The sequence below is a fragment of the Papilio polytes genome, unplaced genomic scaffold (assembly GCF_000836215.1).
Source record: "Papilio polytes unplaced genomic scaffold, Ppol_1.0 DF824102.1, whole genome shotgun sequence".
NCBI classification, from domain to species: Eukaryota; Metazoa; Arthropoda; class Insecta; order Lepidoptera; family Papilionidae; genus Papilio; species Papilio polytes.
The window spans coordinates 378,166-395,642 of NW_013525102.1; the positions used below are offsets into that span (position 1 = coordinate 378,166).

Consider the following 17,477-nt stretch of genomic DNA (forward strand, 5'->3'; position numbering starts at 1 on the left):
ACACTTTGTATGACCAAATCTGTAATGACAAGTTAAAGTTTCCATAGCAACGGCTTCCACAAACAGACTTTTTCAAAGTACAAATAAAAATTTAAATAAGACAAAAAATCATTAGAAAGTAAAAATATGTTTAGAGGAGACAATTCGCATTCTTTAAGCTATGAACAGCAAGCAAAATTTATCCAAGACCGCATTACAAGTGTTGAAAAGAATTTTGGAGATTTATGTGTTGCATTTGGAGATTACGCAAGAAAGACTGCTAGGTAAACTTTGTATAATCCAATTGTAAAAATTGTATTGTAGTAAACATTAAATAAAGAAGTAATTTCTTCGCGAAATTAAGAATATCTCAACTTATTTTAATCCTTTGAATTCCATTCCTGTGTCTGGAACTTTCCTTTGCAAAAATACACATTCGTTCTATAGAATTCTTAAATACAATTTGAGCTTTTTGACAGAGTACGAGACATGGGCGACGAACTGGCCAAAGTAGTGAAAGACTATGCCAACAATGAGCTTGTTAACAAGTCTTTAAGTTCAGGTTTAGATAACTTATCTATTACTCTCACGGCGATCGAAGAATACAGGAATTGTGAAGTTCAACGTTTAGAAGCGAAGGTAGTATGAAGATGTATTTTGCTAGGAACGTAATAGAGATATGCTCTTTTAAATAAAAATCAGACCATATTCCAATTTAAAATATACGTTCTTAATTTAAAAAAACAAAGACGTGGACAAAAACCTGTTGCGCCGACCTTACGGGAGAAAGATAAGGACAGAGATGATGAGGAATTTAAAAAAATAGTCTGATAAGAAGTTATGCATTTGATGAGAATTTTCTTTAGAACACTCAAAATCTTCGTCAGTTTAATGCTTCTAATAAATTTTAAAATATACCACCATTGTTTTGAACTTAGTGTTTAAATTATTAAATAAATCGTAGGTAATAGGTGAGCTATGCCAATACGAAGCAATCTGCAAACATGCTAGAGAGGAATTAAAGCACACTATGAACGTTAGAGAAAAGGAAATGGCACGGAAGAAAGTTCTAGACAAAGCCAGGGAAAGACAACCATTTAATCGACAACAAGTAGTAAGAATCAATGAATTTCATATCTACGGGTCATCTAAAGTTCCATAACCGTTCCTATAGAATATGCGTTATATATTTGTTAAAGGAAATGAAAGATCGTATTTTTTTAATATAGACGTACGCGGAATCGGAATTAATAAAAGCGTCGGCTGAAATGTCTCGTACAGCGAAAGGTTTGAGTGAACAGACGGAATTCTTCGAGCGACGTAAGCTCCAGCAGCTTAAATCACTTCTGTCGAACTTTGTGATGATAGAGATGACTTTCCATACGAAAGCTGTCGAGCTACTGACTGTGGCTTATCAGCAGATTGCAGATATTAATGACAGAGCTGATTTAGAGGTAACTAAAACAATCACATCTCATTTATATGTATAAAACTTGTAATGATAAATATTTTCCTAATAAGCTACGTATTACAACAATCATTTTGAATTTCAAGATACTTGTTTAAATGACATTTAGTAAAATATTTATAATTTAAAATTATGGATACGATAATATCGAAGGGAAGGATTAAAAATCAATTAGAATTTATTGTCTTATTTCACTTTGAAGCAAAGAAAATAAATCATTTAGTACTTTTTGTATAATTGTTCTCAAGCTATTGGACACAGGCCTTACACCTGAAGAACCAACGGTAATATATTTTATAAAATACATATTACAGATAAGCGAACAATTTTTGCACATAGATGAATTCTCACTATATACAATACGTGCATTGTAACAAAGGACACGCTGTTACATCACTGAAATCTAATCACTGTTTTAATGAAATATTTTTTGCACTGTACCAGCATGTTATAAATTGCTTATTTTGAACTGCTTCACATTCAGAACAACATTAAAGTAGCCTTCTTTTGTCAATATTCACTTCTATCACCTATCAGTCGCAATATTAAATAATATAAAAAAAAAAAACATTTTAGAAGAAAAACATTATATTAAATGTTTTCTTACTCATAGCTTTATAGATACCATTACTAAAATGCATTTATTATACACACGCATGTGTTCTTAGAATTTCAAGAGAAAATTAAGATCTCCGGAAAAACAAGTGAGTACCGGAATATCAGCGAGGTCTTTGTCTCTGGCCACGCTCATGAACACACAGTCGCCGAGAGACGACGGTGATACGGCGGTAAATATAAAAAAATATGGACTTCACATGCACCCTAACCCAGTTATACACTAATAGCTAAACTACTTTTATCATTTTCCATATTTCATAACTTTTTTTACGCTGTGTGCTTCTTTACGTTTACGCCGCCAGACTGATGAAGACGGTTAACAATATTGTAAGATATCGTGAAGAGTAATCATAGACGTATATCGACTTTTATGTACATAAAATTGCAAGGTCTATATGCGTTCTAACCGTTAAGGTACAATCGTAGGCGTATCCATTTGAAACTTATAAAAGAAATATTTCAGAGTTTGGGGAGACTGAGATCGCCCGACAAGAGTGCCGCGGTGGCAAAGCAAAGATCAGGTTCCCTCGCTGCGTTGATGAATCAGTCTTCGTCGAAAGACGAAGAAACTACGGTATTGACGATGTGTTATTTTATTTTTGTCCAGAATATTAAATTTTACATCCATATCTATACTAATATTATAAAGAGGAAAGATTTCTATTTTTGTATATATTGAAATAACCCAAAAATTACTGGACCGATTTCAAAAATTCTTTCACCATTAAAAAGCTACGTTATCAGTGTGTAACATAGACTGTATTTTTTAATTTTACGCGGGCGATGTTGCAGGCAATAGCTAGTTATAAATTATGACATTATAAGTAACGTTCATAGGGGTTCGGTAATGATCATGTAATGATCGCCACAAAAATCTGTACAATACAATGGTCTCTAATATTATTTAATTTTTAGGATTCCGAATCAGATGAAGAGGAATCGTCGGAAGAAACTGAGTCACGATAATTACTTCTTGAAAATATATTAAGTTTTGTAATGTAAGAAATAAATGTTTTGTGCTCTAGTTTGTCATTTTTATTTTTTTAATCATGTCAAGAAATATAAATAAAATATGGCGTTTCATATAAATACGTATTACAAATGAGATTAACAAGTTTTGTCTAAATTTACATTGATTTTTCTGAGTCGCGTAAACATCGATAAACGCGACACTCTGACATGTACTAGCTCTTAGACTATAAACGTCTTTGCATGTTTTGTATCAGTTTCGATTCATATTTATTGCCATGCTCATTACTTCCCCTTATTTTGTGCCAGCTTGTATCAGGGACAAATCAAAATCAATACTTGCTTCAGAGACTCACCCCTTACAATCTACAAAAAAAAAACAGCAAATTTTTATGAATCAACTTTAATTAAAAATCAATTCATGTTACAAAGTTTGATTTATGCCACAATTCTTAAATATATTTGCACTGTTATCTAATGAACAATGTGTAAAAATTAAGTGCAAATCTATATATTTTTTATTACAAAATCTAGTATGCCTTAATTGATTACATTCAGTATGTTTCTATGATACTCATATCACTTTTATCACCAACATTCATACATTCTAATAAGAAAACATTACAAATTTCTACAGCATTTTTGTGCATAAAAGGTAAACTATTTGTATAATGAAATTTGAATTCTTACATTATATGTTTCCTCATGTTTTAATGAGCCAAACTGTAAATGCCAATTTAACTGTCCACATTTGGATTAGTATGTGAAAAATTGAGTGTTAATTTTGTGAAAATACAAAAAACATTTTGTTGTTTTAGCCATAACCTGCCATTATTTAATTAAAAAAAATACATACACTGATAATAATACAATAAAAATTTAAAAACATGATAAATATTTTTTTAAAATCTAATTTTATGTTATAATTATCCTTTTATAGTTAAAGATACTGGCAAGGTGATCAAAGCATTCTAAAAACTCAAATTACAAATGTTTTTTTTTCATTTGATTACAAATCTAGAGTTTTTTCTACCACATTATTTTATATTACTAATGGATTATTTGTTAAATATTATTACATAAATATTGTGTGGTTTAATTTTTATCCAGTGATTAAAAATCCAGGCACAGAATATCTTTGGGTGTAATATATTTAACTACACTAGCTGTAGAATAAGGTACTACTTCTCATTTTCAACTCCAGCTTGAGTCATAAGATCAGTGATATTTTTCTCCAATTCATCAACTCTGGTCCCCATTTCGTCTATTCTATTTATTATTTGATCTGACATACTTTGGAACTTATCCTGCATTGTTTGCAGCAGAGTTTGGACCTGTAAATGCAACAATTTTTATAAATGATCCTACCATTAAGGTAAAGTGGACATTAAATATTTGTGTCATGTTTGGCTTAGAATTAAACTACTTACATACTGTGTAACCTCTTGCATGTTTTTAGGATCATTTGCTGGTGTGTTATAGGTGTTTTCTACGTCAGAAGGAATTGAGTCAGGATTGTTTTCTGCCATTATTCACTTATTCACAATTACTAATGCTTGAAGTTTAAATTGCAAATTGCGTTAGTAGTGATCAGCAAGTAATATTGAATACTGAACAACTCTTTTTTTAAACTACTTGATCTACCGACAGCTTAGTTTACAGTTGACAATATTCAACTCTTCACCACTTGTCGGCAGAACGTCCGCATTCGTACAAAACCAACCGATGCCAGTATTTTTCAAACGTCGAATGTTAAATACTAATGATGTAAAACAATAAAGTTGCCGAGTAACAACGCAAACGCAATAAAAATCGAAAAGCCAATACAAAACCAATTCAAGTTCAACCAGTTGACAGTTGACATGACATTGACAACAAGTGACAATATCAGTAAGCTCGAAAGATTGCTGCTCAGAAACGGACACATTTTGTCTCCGTGAATATTGTTGTTAAAATGGTTTTCGTATATCACTTAAAGCATAATCGAATTTAAAGAAATGTTGTACACGTAATAATTTTAATATTTGAATTTCAAAATTAGTAGTGTGGCACAAGGACCTTTAACAATGCAACTGACTAAAAATTTAATAGTTGTCTTTGCAAAAGCTATTTGACAGCTTTCTGACATTTGATTTGACAGCTTCTTGACAGTTTTCATTCATAGACAAAGAAAAAGGCATCGGCAAGAATACGTAAATAAAATTTATACATAACGAAAAATGGCTGCGAGCCGTCGGAAACAAGACGACAGAAATTTGGAAATTTTGCGTGAACTTATATCTCTAAATGGAAATAAATATTGCTTAGATTGTAATCAAAGAGGACCCACCTACGTTAACACTACAATTGGTTCCTTTGTCTGTTCAAAATGTTCGGGAATGTTGTAAGTATAACTTTTGCGTTATATGATCAAATGAGAACAACAAACAGTAAGTTAGTATTGTATTATAAATTTCAGGCGTGGTCTTACACCTCCTCATCGCGTGAAGTCGATCTCAATGGCCACGTTTACACCGGAAGAGATAGAATACATCAAAGCAAGAGGAAACGATCACTGTAGACGCGTGTGGTTAGGTCTTTACGATGGAGAAAGTGTTAACTTTAACGACGAACAAAGCGTTAAAGATTTTATGTCTGATAAATATGAAAAGAAGCGTTACTACCTCGACACCCCACTTAATAATCCCCCTGTTACGAATGGTAGTTCGTCTATAAAAAATAAAACGAAAGTGAAGTCGATCGGCAGCGCATCCGTAACCGCACCTTTGATATCAATATCTCCGCAAACTCAGAAAAACAGTAATAATAATGTAATGGTGAGCATGGCTAAAGTAGTTAATACACCAGCTAGTGATACCAGTCAAAAATTGGCAAGACCTGTTAATACCTCGCAGCCAATTCCTACTGTCATAACTGCTCCAATCTCCACACCGCCGGTCTCAGCACCCATCACTGAGTAAGTAAAAAAAATCTCAATTATTTTGTTACTTTAATAAAAGTTAAAATAAAATTAATTAATTGTTTCAGCTTTCCTGTTGACTTCACTACGGCAAATATATATAACAGTGCTCAATTTAATAATAATGTGAATAATAACTTTTTCAATAATCCGTCCACAACTTTTAATGCTTTTGCAAACACTACAAGTACTAATAATCCAAGTAAGTTATCAGTATCATTATTTTCTATAAATTTATTTTTTATTATTATCTAAACTGAATAAATGATATTACAGCCAATTTGCTCTTTTACCATTATGTGATAAAAATTACCTACATCAACATCGGTATTATTAATATTGTTTAGTTACATGAAATTGTTTTTCAACTAGACCATAGTATTTCCTTAACCAATTTTACCTTATACAATACCACATTTATATTACTTTTGTCAACATATTTATTCTATTAATTATAATTGAAAATTTTGTTAAGGTGACTAGCTCTAACTTAGTGTAGGTACCAAGACCCACAGTGGGGACCTATAGTGAGCTGGAGATGATGATGATGATGAAAACTGTGTTAGTAATTTTATATGTTTTGCAGATGATAGGTATGCTGCCCTGGCAGACTTAGACTTAGCTTTAAGACAGCAGAACATGAAAAATATGGGTAAATATAACTATTTTATAATACAACAGATTTTATACTTAAACTAGCTGTTCCCATGTGGCTCCATTCACATTGTAAAATCTTTATTTTATTGTTTTCATTTGTTAAATTCTCAATTGCAAATGTCAAAATTAGTTACCATAATAACCTTGCTTCCTTAATGTTGGCAGCTTGTAGTTTATGGTTCCTTTCCTACATGAGAGTTTTACCCAATTTATGTATCCCTAAGTTTAATAGTGTGAAAATATATAGCCTATAGTGTATCATAAGTATAGGGCATTTTAGTATAGATTGAAGATTCAATTGCTGTGCTGTCATTGTTGACATCCTATGCCACAAATTAGTGTATAGATAGATAAATATAATATGTTTATATATTTTCAGAAGAAAATAATATGAATAATAAGAATCCATTCCAAAGCACAACTACCAATGATTTGTTCTCTAATAAAAATCCATTTTTCAATGGTGGTTGGACTTCACCTCCGGTTCCAGTTAATCCTTTCATGGTAAGTTTTAAAAAGTTATTATTATTTGTATTTGTTTGAAATGTTTGTAGGGAAAACATGGATTTAGAGGAACCTATGGTTAATACATAATAATACATTAGTAACTTAGTGTGATTTTCAACATAATTCAAATGTTTTTTAAATTAAAATTTTTTGTGTAGAAATTTTTTGCAAATATTACTATCTCACCATAGAATAATTAAAAACCTTAAGAAGTTCAAGCATTTTTACCTAAAAAATAGCATGAATCATCCAAATTAATGTCAAGGTTAAAAGTACATACTCAGTCAATATGACTAATGCACAAAAATATTTCCACACTAGGTGTTGGCCGCGACTGCGTCCGTGTGGAATTAAAAAATGTGTTCTTCCAGACTAAGTTTTACATTTATGCCATATTTCATCTAGATCCATTCAGCCGTTTAGGCTACAGATTCTAACCAACATCTATCAATCTAAACTTTCGCATTTTTAATATTAGTATGATTATGGTACATGATAAAATCTGCATAATTCTCTTCAACTACTTCCTCTATATTTCCCACAAAACGAAAAATATTATAATGTTATTGTTTAAATTAATTCATATCTATTCACATGATTTTTCAACAACACAAAGCATCTTATATTGGGAAAAAACCATAATCTCACAATATACCAGTGTGAAATAAACATATATTGGAACTTACATCTTGAAGAGTTTTATGTTATTTCCATCTCTTATGTAACATACATAATATGGCTATTGTACACTTTTGTTAATTTTCACAAAAAAAAAAAAACAATAATACCATAAATCTAGTTATTGAAAGCATTGGTCATGTTCAGTCATAATAAATATTTTTTATTGGTTTTTATAATGGCCAGTAAGTAATAATTATTTGTATTAACTTGTATCTACTAATATAAACTAATATTATAAAGATTTGTATTATTGTATGTATTGAAATAACTCAAAAACGACTGGGACAGTTACAAAAGTAATTTATCTGTGAGCAAAACATAGGCTACATTTTATTTATTGTTTTTTAATTTCACATGGACGAAGCTGCGAGCAACATCTGTTATTAATAATTAAACATTTAAATGCCTTATTAATAAAATAGAATACAGTGCAATAACTATGTGCCTCAATTCTATGCTGATAACACAGGAAGTTAGTCTGGCAAGTTGATGATAACAGTTTTATTATGCTTTTTGTTTCCTCCTGACTCATATACATAGAACTTCAATATGTAAATATTATTATTTCATATGTATTATATGACTCAGTTGTTGGAGTAATAAGATAATATTTAATTTTTATATGGAAATTCCCAAACACTTAATAAGTTCAAATTAGTTAGATTAGATTATTTTTTTTCAGCCGTCAAGCAACCAGACATTTGGGAATTCCAAAAACCCCTTCCTTTGATGAGTCATTGAATAAGTCATTTAAGAACAAAATAGAAAGCACAAATCGAGCTACAAATTTAATATCGTTAAAACATAGCAATTATTTATAAATATATTTACACTGCAATAGTATTAACATGCTTATGGTTGTAAAATTAAAGTGCCTAAATCTGCCTTAAAACTTTATGAGATTTCTCATATAGAGATTATGTAAAAAAAGAGCTTTAGGAGTGATTAATAAGTATTTGAATGTATGAAGACTAAAGATACTGGTAGCTTTATTATTTATAGTATTTAATGAAAGCTTTGAGTCAATAATTATAAAATTGGCGATTTTTTATGTCAAATGTTAACTAAAGACTAGAAGTGGCACAAATTATTTGAAATGAACTAAGTAGTTATATTTACATTTTTTTATATACTGCATTTGACAGATTGAAACCGATTGCAAACTTCATCATACATTTTACTTAAAGATTATTATAATAGGAAAACGATCAGTCCAATTGTTCAGAACACAACTAAGGTTTGATTTAAGTTTTTGCGTTTTACATGCTGATCTATATAAATTGACAGACTATATAACTAATGTACACATGTGATATATTGTGTCTATTTTAATTTCGCTGTTTTGGCACTAACAGTTAGTTTCCTGTGTTAACAAGCACTTTTAATTTAGAAATCAAGAGCTGTCATTTCCAATGACCTATCCATTTATACAGATCAATTTGTCTTCAATTGAAATTGATGAAGTTTACAATTAGTTGCAATATAATACGGAAATAAACTTAATTGTATATCTTACGTAATTTGTTAGCCTAAAAATCAAAGTTCTTAAACATGTGCCTTATTTGAATATTGGAATGTTATTGTTAAAAATTTAATCAGTTATGGTTTGACTGAAGGCTTTAGAATATTAATTCGTCATACTCCAAGTCATTAGTGAGTCTAAACATGCGTTTGTCTGTCAATAGACATGATGTATGAAAAAATATCAAGATTTAACGAGGCTAGATCTACTGTTAACTTGTAAAAGTTTGAAATATCTATTTCATACAAAAAGATGTAATATTTATTACTATTAGTTAATTTCACATTTCATTTAAGCCTTACTAATAATATAATAGCAAATGTTAAGCTTTTGTTTTAATTACGTAACTTACAAAATGACACATGAATCAAATATTCTCTTTTTTTTAGGAAATTTTAGTTTTTTTGATATTTTATAGATGTTTTTTTCATGAAGTAAGCTCTCAAATTAATGTGTTTCAACTGTGATTGTAATCAATAATTTTATTTGCAATGAGCTAACTTGAACAATTTTTTTTATTATTAATCAATGCACTTGACTATTTATTTAATTTTAATGTAATTAATGTTTACTATTTGAGCACCAAGATCTGTTAATTTGTTTAAATTTGTAAAAAATAAATCAATATAATTTTTTTTATCGGTGTTTTATTTGTAATTTATACCAAATAGACATGGATATAATTTTCTAAAACCTTTGACGACAGAAGTATTGTACAAAGGAAATGCAAATAAAAAAAAATGTCTCCATAGAATATTTATTTTAATTCACCAATTTTATACATTTACATTCGTTCCAGCGAAATTAAAAATGTTTTAAAACGTAATGTAATTCTTTTGAGGGTCATTTAAGGCAGTGATTGCCGACCACGACTTCAGAGTCGCATGTGACAGGCTCTCAAGCATTACTCTGACTTGCTTAAAGTTTTCGAGGAGATGCAAGCACATTATTAGCATTAAGAAATATTTATTATGTTTATATTTAGGTATAGTAAACTATTTATTTGGTGTAATAAAAGTTTACTAAGTAGCGGGCTTGATTCCCATTTTTTTTTAAATAATTAATGTTTTACATTTAAGTTTGCTGACCACTGTTTTAAGGTATAAATGAAAATTCACTATAATAATGAGAACAGGCTTAATTTACATTCAGAAACATGTAACACAGAGTTTTGAACTTTTACATTTTACTTTTCCTTACACTTGTATGTCACATTTTGTATTTGCTGGTTTTCTTAGAGTACATCGGTGTAGAGAAGTTATCTGGCGCGGTGTCGGGGCTGGGGAACGGAGTCTTCGACGCGTCATGACTTATCGAAGAGGTAGATATATTTTTAATGGCCTCCGGTAAATCTTCAGGTAGATTCGCGCACTGAGACGACGAAGCTGCCAATCGCTTCTCTGATATGGCTTTTAATATATTCTTACCGGCTTCTTTGGTCTGAAAAAAAATCAAAGAACTTCTTGATATATTATAATATATTATATTATATAGTAGATTATAGATTATAAGTAAAGGGCCATCATCTCCCCTGCCTTATCTTACTCCCGTGGGGTTGGCGCACCGGGTTTACTATAACTCAACAAAACATCAAGAGTACTATGAAAATTACACTCATATGTATCTAATTTTATCTTACTTAACATGCCAAAAACGTTATTTTCCATATTACAATTTAGCTTAATTTCTAAGATTTCACATCTAGCGCATTCTTAGTGTTACATGAAATCCGGTCACATCAAAGAACAGAGAAGAAGGTATTACATTCTCGTGGTCGAGGCACTTGTATGCGTAGTGCGCGGCGTGGTCGAGCAGTGCGAAGCGCAGGTAGTACTGCGCGAGGTAGCGCTGCGCCGCCGGCAGCTCCTTGCTGCCCGCGTTGCCCGCCTCCTGGCACGCCGCGGTGTACGCCGCCGCCGCGCTGTTCGGCATGTTCGACTTCTCGTATAATCTAAAAAAAGTAATTAGTACATTAAGAACATATTTTAAAAAAAGAAAACTATCAAAGCAATTTCCGATTTTTGGTACGCTTTTGAAGAAAAAAGGTTTGCGTAGATTTTAGTCTTGTAGAAAACAAATGGCAGATGTTTCACATCAAACAAAAAAATGACTTAAAAGGCAAAATAATGTAAAACCGATTGAATTGTGAATCTATTTTTTTTAAGCTGGTTATAAACCATCTTTGTCAACTAATACATCCCCCAAAAAAGTGTTTTTGTACCTATACTAAAATAGAGAGATAAGGCCAGTCAAATATGACAAGTATAAATGGTTGATTTTTATATCTACTGCAAAAAGTGGAAATACATTATTTTTCTTTTAAATAAAATAGTAATTGTATTAACAGGTGTCTTATTAAATAATGTTCAAACTTACTTGGCCAATTTAAAAAGTGCCATTCCTTCAATATCACCGGTACTATGAGCTTTGTAATAACATTTCAGAGCATTCGGGATCTTCTCCATCTTCTCATAAGCCTCGCCAAGGGAGACCAACATTCTAGAATCATCAGGCTTCAGTTGTGCCGCTCTTGAATAGTAATATATACAATATCCATTTAAACCAAGAATTTCATATGCTTGGCCTAATCCATTCCACGCTCTGTAGTCATTCCTATTGACATCTGTAAATAATCTTTTTATTACTACCACTAGCTTTCGCCCACGACTTCGTTTGTGTGGGATTAAAAACAAAAGTAAACATCCCATGAGTTCTTCCAGACTATCCTCTACATCTGTGCTAAATTTCATTGAGATCTGTTCAGCCACTTAGGCTATAAACTTTAACAAACCTTCATACATGAGAAGTAAAATTATAAATGCAAACGTTTAGAGGGGTAAATGTTACAATTTACATCCAGAACATATTTACAGATCTTGGTTAAATTTAGCAAAGATTTAACACAGTCTGTAAAACCCATAGGCTACTTAGTTCTTAACTACAGTCGGCGCGGACACAAGCTAGTTTAAAATAAACTTAGAAACATTACATACCAATTGCTTGTCTGTAGCACTGAATCGCAGCATTAGAGTTCTGCAATTCAATAAACTCATGCCCCATTAGTATCCAAGCTGAGAGATACTGTGGGTCTAAAGATAGGGCCCTTTGGAAGTACACTACTGCCTTTTGATGTTCACTTCTCAGACTGTAATAGTTACCTATGAGAAATGTTAATATGTTATAGTTCACAATTAAAATTCATAGTTGAGTGTAGTTTGATCATTATATAAATTAAACAATATTTTATCAATTCACAATTTTTTCTAATTGTTTATTCCTAAATAAATAAATCAATAATTACAATTAACAAAAAACTTTTTTTTTTTGGATTAGAGGGCAAATTTGCCTCTAACAGCCTAATGTTGAGCGATCCAAGTTTTAAGTTTAACACTTACCAATAACACAGCATGTTTCTACTCTATATTTATCAATGGATACAGCTTTTTGGGCTAATTTAGCTAGTTCCATGCGCTTCTCTTTCAAATACAATAAATGAGAGTAAACATCCCAGTTATCAAGACGGTATGGATCATTCTGGTAGAGATCACCAAATAATGCTAATGCTGAATCAACATCTAGAAAATACAAGAAATATAACTATTGTAATGAAAATTAAAAAATAAAGCTTGTGCTAAAACATATATTTTTTATCAGAAATATATTATGTTTTTAACAATAATTACACTACTCACATTCATTCATATGTATAATGATGTTAATTTCAAGTTTATTGTAGTTACAAAAATAAGACAACAGCAGTAGTAACACCAATATGTTGCTTTTTAAGCCTTAATTACAACTCACCTCTTCTATCATGATGTGCAATTGCCATTTGTGCGGTTACATATGTGCTTTTGTTAAATCCAGCATTTGCCAAACCAATATATGCTTCTAAAGCCTGTTCTGACAATTTCAACTCAACAAATGCATGAGCTGCAAAAAAATACATCATCCAATGTTTTGGCAGTTGTAATGAGTCTAAGGCTTCATATTCATTTGCTAATCCAGCAAGTTCCACCCATGCTGCCCAAAGTGTTGGCACCGCAGCAACCGCAGATTGTAAAACTGACACTGCTTGACTTCTAAGATCCAATTTCTTTAAAATAACACCTTCTAAGTAAAGTAAGTATCCATCTAAACTATTATGATTTGCCTATAAAACAAAAGAAGATATAAATGTTGTAAACATCTAAAAATAATGCAAAAGTACATTATAGTATACAGAAATAATTCAATATCTATCTTTACCTTGAAAAAAGATAGTAAATCTAACAATACTTGTGTTGATTCTGAATTGTCTGGACCTATATCAGTAGAATTATCAAGTCTTTTCTTCTCACTGGACATGTATTGAGAGTATCTGAATAAAAATACACATTTGGGACTGTTACTGTTTTCCAAAAAGTGCGCAGCTCTATCATACTCTTGACAATCGAAATAGCTTTTCGCTAACAAATAAGTCTCCCGCTCATCTGGGAGTATGCCATCGTCGTAATTTGGTTGCATGTTATTTATATTATGATCCCTTAGAGCGTAATTTAATTCTGATAACCATTTAACTGTTTGCGTTAGCCCACGGTCGCTACATTCACGTATACCCTGAATAATATCTATTCTAACTTGATTCAGATCTATTTGAATATCATCTTTTGAGTTAATAAAAGGCTGCTGCATTTTCAATTCGTGTTATATATTACGACATAGAAATCAGAGGAACACTAGTTTATTCATATATTTGCCTAGATTTCGTTACAATTATTAAACACCTAATATGTTTAAATATTTTACAATCTTGCCAATCGATCTTTCTTATATTTTTGCAATTTTTTTAAAATACATTTTTAAACATCACTGACATTGACAATTGAATTGTCACTGTCAGTGATGTTTTTTGCTCATATTGTTGATTTGGAGACATGGTATTTGGCCAAGGATATAGTTCATTCATTGTCTCTGGACATATACTTAAATTATTAGATTTTAAAAATCGATACGTAAATGTCCCATTTATGTTTTTTATATGACCGTTATATAAAGCTATGTGTTGCAAATTAAGTAAACGTAGACTATATGGATAACAAAAAAAGAACAATGGAAGGATCCGGATTAAATGTAATATAAACTACTTGATTATAGACAACTCGCTTTTTATTTACTTACAATCAATAAAGTTTTTAGACAAATCTCCACCCTTTTCCTTCTTATTGGCTATTCTTGATCCGAATTGTAAAGCTCTTTTGGGATATGTAACAACATTTGCTAAACCTTGACTGAGAGCAACAAGCCTTAACATTAGCTTATCTCCCACTCCACAAACTAAAGCTTCGTCAGGGAAACATCTGAAAGAAGTTACGTTAGTAAATTATTAATATTGGTTCGATAAATAAACAATTTAATTGAATAAATAAAACTGACTTCAACCATGGTTTCAAACTTAAGACGTAATTAACAAAATCTTCATCTAAATATGGCATTCTTGGCTGTCTGCCGTGATCACATATAACTCTATTATCACGTGACAGATTTCTGAACGAAATTCTATTCCAGTCCAGTTGAAGCTCTTTGTCCAAGCCAAGCCACCCTTGTCGTTGGAATGCTTTTCTATGTCGTAGATATCCTCCAAATAGTTCATCTGCACCAGATCCAAGTAGAAGAACCTGAATCAAGAAATATTTTAATATTGTAAATGAAAACATTAAAAAAAAGATTTTCATCAGTTTAATGTCACAATACTGTTGAAGACTTACCCTACAAGATGATGTGCATCCATATCCACTTGCGGCAAACCATAGAGCTGATCCCAAGCTTTCATCTAGAATTGTATTTCTCGGAAATACTAAATCAGCAATTATTGACTTCTGTTTATCCTCCAACACATCTTTTGGGACATTGATTTCTTTAAACACCCATTGCCTGTGGAATATATTTTTTATTATTTTGAGTGAAAAAAGAAAAGATTACTTTGCTATTGTGGATATCCACGGGTGTTGATAACATTGTTGTTCCTCTTTTTTTATAAAATAAATCAAATTTCAAACATTACTATGGTTTAATTACCTTGATTGACATATACTTTTTAATTCCTCATAAGACTGTCTACCTGTAATTCTGTCAGGTACATTATAAGAATTTTCATTCTTACCAAATGCAACATTTATAAGATCAATTGGTTGATCTTTGTCAACATATTTATCTGCTAATAAAGCCAGTACAGTGCAATCCAGTCCACCAGAAAATAAAATACCAACTGTGCAATGGCTACATTTCGATGTATCAAATTTAATGCAATTTTTGCATTTATTTGGTTGTGTCTTCAGACGGATTTCAATACTCTTCTCTAATAAATCGGTAATTCTTAGAACAACATTTTTTATACTTTCTATATTGATCAAATTTCTCATTAGTGTTATTTTATCATCATTTTTTCTAACTTCTGACTCTATTATTTGAATGATATCTAACTGAAACATTTGAAAATGTAATTAAAAAAAATAACAACATGATTCATGTGACAAAAATGTACATACCTCATCATTGAGATCTAGATTTGAATCAAAATCAAAGATAAATTTGTCATCAGGTAAATTCTGTTGATTTTGTATTTCCTCTAGCCAATCATCTAAAGCACATTGTCTTTCCCTTTTCTCATTTTGCCACGGATACAGGGTGATTTCAAAAGTTTTCAAATTTAGCTTCTGAATATTACCTGCTGGTACTTCAGTGCAATTAAAACTTCTTCCTGAAAACAATCATTCTTTAAAAATTTAGTAATAAAGCTGTATACAAATTATTACATTCAATTTACTAACAATTATTACCCATAACACTGCTAATAACTAAAGAATCTTCTTTTTTACAGAATAATAAAGAACATCTGCCAATTCTGTCTCTAGTAAAATACAAATTGTTTTCTAGTTTATCATAATAAATTAAACTAAATGGACCCTTAAGTAACTTAAGTTGTTTTAATATATGTTCCTCTGAATCTGCCTGAAAGTAAAAATAAAACATAAGTTTTTACTGAAACTTTATACCTTAATCTGTTTAGCTGGTTACATACATGGCTAAGTTTGTCCATAATTATTTCTGTGTCATTAAATCCACTGTTCCAAGTGTCATCAAAAATATCTCCATTAAAAAGTAAAACTCCATTGTCATTCTCTAGAGGTTGTTTAACTGGAATTGTTCCTTGCATCCACAGAACTGCACCGCAGAAAAATAGCTCCAAATTACCGTCAGAAATCTCGGATGTATGAAAACAATCTGGACCTCTGTTTTTAATGCGCTGCACTACTTTTGTGTCCTTCGAAAAAATACATATTTTATATATAAATAAAAATCATATAAAGAAAATTATATGACAGAAATCCAAAATAATACAGTTAAAACAATATACTTACAACAATTGAAGTACATCCAGAGCTTCTAATTTCGCATATGATGCCGCACATATTATAAAACAATAACCTTTACTAGAACTCTAAAAAAACAATAAATGTAAGAAAAATATTTGTTAAGGTTACATGTAAAATTAATTTCATTGATAGTACAATAACTAACCATAAAATATTATCATAAATTAAATGAAATTTCGTATTAATAATATTACTACTTGTTAACAAAATTAATCAAAACATGTACTGTACTCGAATGATGCCAAATTATTATTTTGAACAATTTTGAATGAAGTAATTCTTATGGAGGTAATAAGTACTCAGTACTCCGTACAACAGGAGTGTGTTCTATCTGTAGTACAGATTCTGTACCTCTTGCAGTAAAAATAAAGAAAATAAAACCTTACGTTAAGTGTGTAAGAGTCTTGCACGCGAAATAAAATTGAATTGAATACGAGTGAGAGGGCCACAAGTGTCCGATATTTCCCTTTCTAACAGTGACTTAGTGTTGCCAGATTTCAATAATTTTTTTGTTTGTAGAAAAAGGAGCAATTGATGTAATGTAATGCAGTAAAAATATTGACTTTGAAATTTTTTTTAAATAATATTAATAATTTAATATCGACATGTTAATGCAATATTATTTGTTGTTACGGGTGTTAATACAAACATTTTGCGATTAGCGTAAAGGTTTTCTTTTATTTGTTTGAAATTCGGACACCT

At 30.8% G+C, this 17,477-nt stretch overlaps 6 protein-coding genes across 8 annotated transcripts; 2 read left to right on the forward strand and 4 right to left on the reverse strand.

Moving 5' to 3' along the window:
• Positions 1 to 30: 30 nt before the first annotated feature.
• Positions 31 to 3,082, forward strand: LOC106099774 (protein FAM92A1). Of its 2 annotated transcripts, XM_013278422.1 has the most exons (7): positions 31 to 263; positions 459 to 618; positions 944 to 1,093; positions 1,209 to 1,433; positions 2,116 to 2,235; positions 2,529 to 2,639; positions 2,981 to 3,082. In XM_013278422.1, exons 1-7 carry the CDS (start codon positions 127 to 129, stop codon positions 3,029 to 3,031), a joined length of 954 nt encoding a protein of 317 aa, XP_013133876.1. In that variant the 5' UTR covers positions 31 to 126; the 3' UTR covers positions 3,032 to 3,082. The 2 variants fall into 2 exon arrangements, with proteins under 2 accessions (XP_013133876.1, XP_013133877.1); XM_013278423.1 differs by lacking the exon at positions 2,116 to 2,235.
• A 997-nt stretch (positions 3,083 to 4,079) lies between these two features.
• On the reverse strand, positions 4,080 to 4,903 carry LOC106099775 (heat shock factor-binding protein 1). The gene is made up of 2 exons (XM_013278424.1): positions 4,465 to 4,903; positions 4,080 to 4,368 (listed from the first exon to the last, which is right to left on the reverse strand). Exons 1-2 carry the CDS (start codon positions 4,561 to 4,563, stop codon positions 4,216 to 4,218), a joined length of 252 nt encoding a protein of 83 aa, XP_013133878.1. The 5' UTR covers positions 4,564 to 4,903; the 3' UTR covers positions 4,080 to 4,215.
• Positions 4,904 to 5,186: 283 nt separating this feature from the next.
• On the forward strand, positions 5,187 to 9,892 carry LOC106099773 (arf-GAP domain and FG repeat-containing protein 1). The gene is made up of 6 exons (XM_013278421.1): positions 5,187 to 5,417; positions 5,493 to 5,990; positions 6,062 to 6,195; positions 6,580 to 6,645; positions 7,030 to 7,154; positions 8,521 to 9,892. The coding sequence occupies exons 1-6, from the start codon at positions 5,254 to 5,256 to the stop codon at positions 8,566 to 8,568; spliced, it is 1,035 nt and encodes a 344-aa protein (XP_013133875.1). The 5' UTR covers positions 5,187 to 5,253; the 3' UTR covers positions 8,569 to 9,892.
• Positions 9,893 to 10,107: 215 nt separating this feature from the next.
• On the reverse strand, positions 10,108 to 14,609 carry LOC106099805 (cell division cycle protein 23 homolog). Of its 2 annotated transcripts, XM_013278471.1 has the most exons (8): positions 14,521 to 14,609; positions 13,609 to 13,720; positions 13,165 to 13,513; positions 12,756 to 12,935; positions 12,354 to 12,518; positions 11,737 to 11,983; positions 11,125 to 11,311; positions 10,108 to 10,800 (listed from the first exon to the last, which is right to left on the reverse strand). In XM_013278471.1, the coding sequence occupies exons 2-8, from the start codon at positions 13,705 to 13,707 to the stop codon at positions 10,570 to 10,572; spliced, it is 1,458 nt and encodes a 485-aa protein (XP_013133925.1). In that variant the 5' UTR covers positions 13,708 to 13,720; positions 14,521 to 14,609; the 3' UTR covers positions 10,108 to 10,569. The 2 variants fall into 2 exon arrangements, with proteins under 2 accessions (XP_013133925.1, XP_013133923.1); XM_013278469.1 differs by lacking the exon at positions 14,521 to 14,609 and having other exon boundaries at positions 13,609 to 14,193.
• Positions 14,513 to 15,761, reverse strand: LOC106099421 (asparagine synthetase domain-containing protein CG17486-like). The gene is made up of 4 exons (XM_013277980.1): positions 15,418 to 15,761; positions 15,108 to 15,273; positions 14,776 to 15,017; positions 14,513 to 14,699 (listed from the first exon to the last, which is right to left on the reverse strand). Exons 1-4 carry the CDS (start codon positions 15,759 to 15,761, stop codon positions 14,513 to 14,515), a joined length of 939 nt encoding a protein of 312 aa, XP_013133434.1.
• On the reverse strand, positions 15,703 to 17,141 carry LOC106099806 (asparagine synthetase domain-containing protein CG17486-like). The gene is made up of 6 exons (XM_013278472.1): positions 16,921 to 17,141; positions 16,761 to 16,840; positions 16,421 to 16,663; positions 16,179 to 16,350; positions 15,888 to 16,099; positions 15,703 to 15,817 (listed from the first exon to the last, which is right to left on the reverse strand). The coding sequence occupies exons 2-6, from the start codon at positions 16,809 to 16,811 to the stop codon at positions 15,803 to 15,805; spliced, it is 693 nt and encodes a 230-aa protein (XP_013133926.1). The 5' UTR covers positions 16,812 to 16,840; positions 16,921 to 17,141; the 3' UTR covers positions 15,703 to 15,802.
• Between the last annotated feature and the right edge of the window lie 336 nt (positions 17,142 to 17,477).

Coding starts and splice junctions, on each gene's coding strand:
- LOC106099774 (XM_013278422.1), top strand. CDS start 127: ATGTTTAGAGGAGACAATTCGCATTCTTTAAGCTATGAACAGCAAGCA. Junction 1,094..1,208: donor CATTTAATCGACAACAAGTA/GTAAGAATCAAT, acceptor TTTTTAATATAG/ACGTACGCGGAATCGGAATT. Junction 1,434..2,115: donor ATGACAGAGCTGATTTAGAG/GTAACTAAAACA, acceptor ATGTGTTCTTAG/AATTTCAAGAGAAAATTAAG.
- LOC106099775 (XM_013278424.1), bottom strand. CDS start 4,563: ATGGCAGAAAACAATCCTGACTCAATTCCTTCTGACGTAGAAAACACC. Junction 4,369..4,464: donor TGCAAGAGGTTACACAGTAT/GTAAGTAGTTTA, acceptor TTGCATTTACAG/GTCCAAACTCTGCTGCAAAC.
- LOC106099773 (XM_013278421.1), top strand. CDS start 5,254: ATGGCTGCGAGCCGTCGGAAACAAGACGACAGAAATTTGGAAATTTTG. Junction 5,418..5,492: donor TCAAAATGTTCGGGAATGTT/GTAAGTATAACT, acceptor TATAAATTTCAG/GCGTGGTCTTACACCTCCTC. Junction 7,155..8,520: donor TTCCAGTTAATCCTTTCATG/GTAAGTTTTAAA, acceptor ATTTTTTTTCAG/CCGTCAAGCAACCAGACATT.
- LOC106099805 (XM_013278469.1), bottom strand. CDS start 14,034: ATGCAGCAGCCTTTTATTAACTCAAAAGATGATATTCAAATAGATCTG. Junction 13,514..13,608: donor ATTTACTATCTTTTTTCAAG/GTAAAGATAGAT, acceptor TTTGTTTTATAG/GCAAATCATAATAGTTTAGA. Junction 11,984..12,353: donor GTGCTACAGACAAGCAATTG/GTATGTAATGTT, acceptor GATTATTTACAG/ATGTCAATAGGAATGACTAC.
- LOC106099421 (XM_013277980.1), bottom strand. CDS start 15,761: ATGAGAAATTTGATCAATATAGAAAGTATAAAAAATGTTGTTCTAAGA. Junction 15,274..15,417: donor AAAAGTATATGTCAATCAAG/GTAATTAAACCA, acceptor TATATTCCACAG/GCAATGGGTGTTTAAAGAAA. Junction 14,700..14,775: donor AGTTTGAAACCATGGTTGAA/GTCAGTTTTATT, acceptor AACTTCTTTCAG/ATGTTTCCCTGACGAAGCTT.
- LOC106099806 (XM_013278472.1), bottom strand. CDS start 16,811: ATGTGCGGCATCATATGCGAAATTAGAAGCTCTGGATGTACTTCAATT. Junction 16,664..16,760: donor CTGGATGTACTTCAATTGTT/GTAAGTATATTG, acceptor ATTTTTTCGAAG/GACACAAAAGTAGTGCAGCG. Junction 16,351..16,420: donor TTATGGACAAACTTAGCCAT/GTATGTAACCAG, acceptor TTTTACTTTCAG/GCAGATTCAGAGGAACATAT.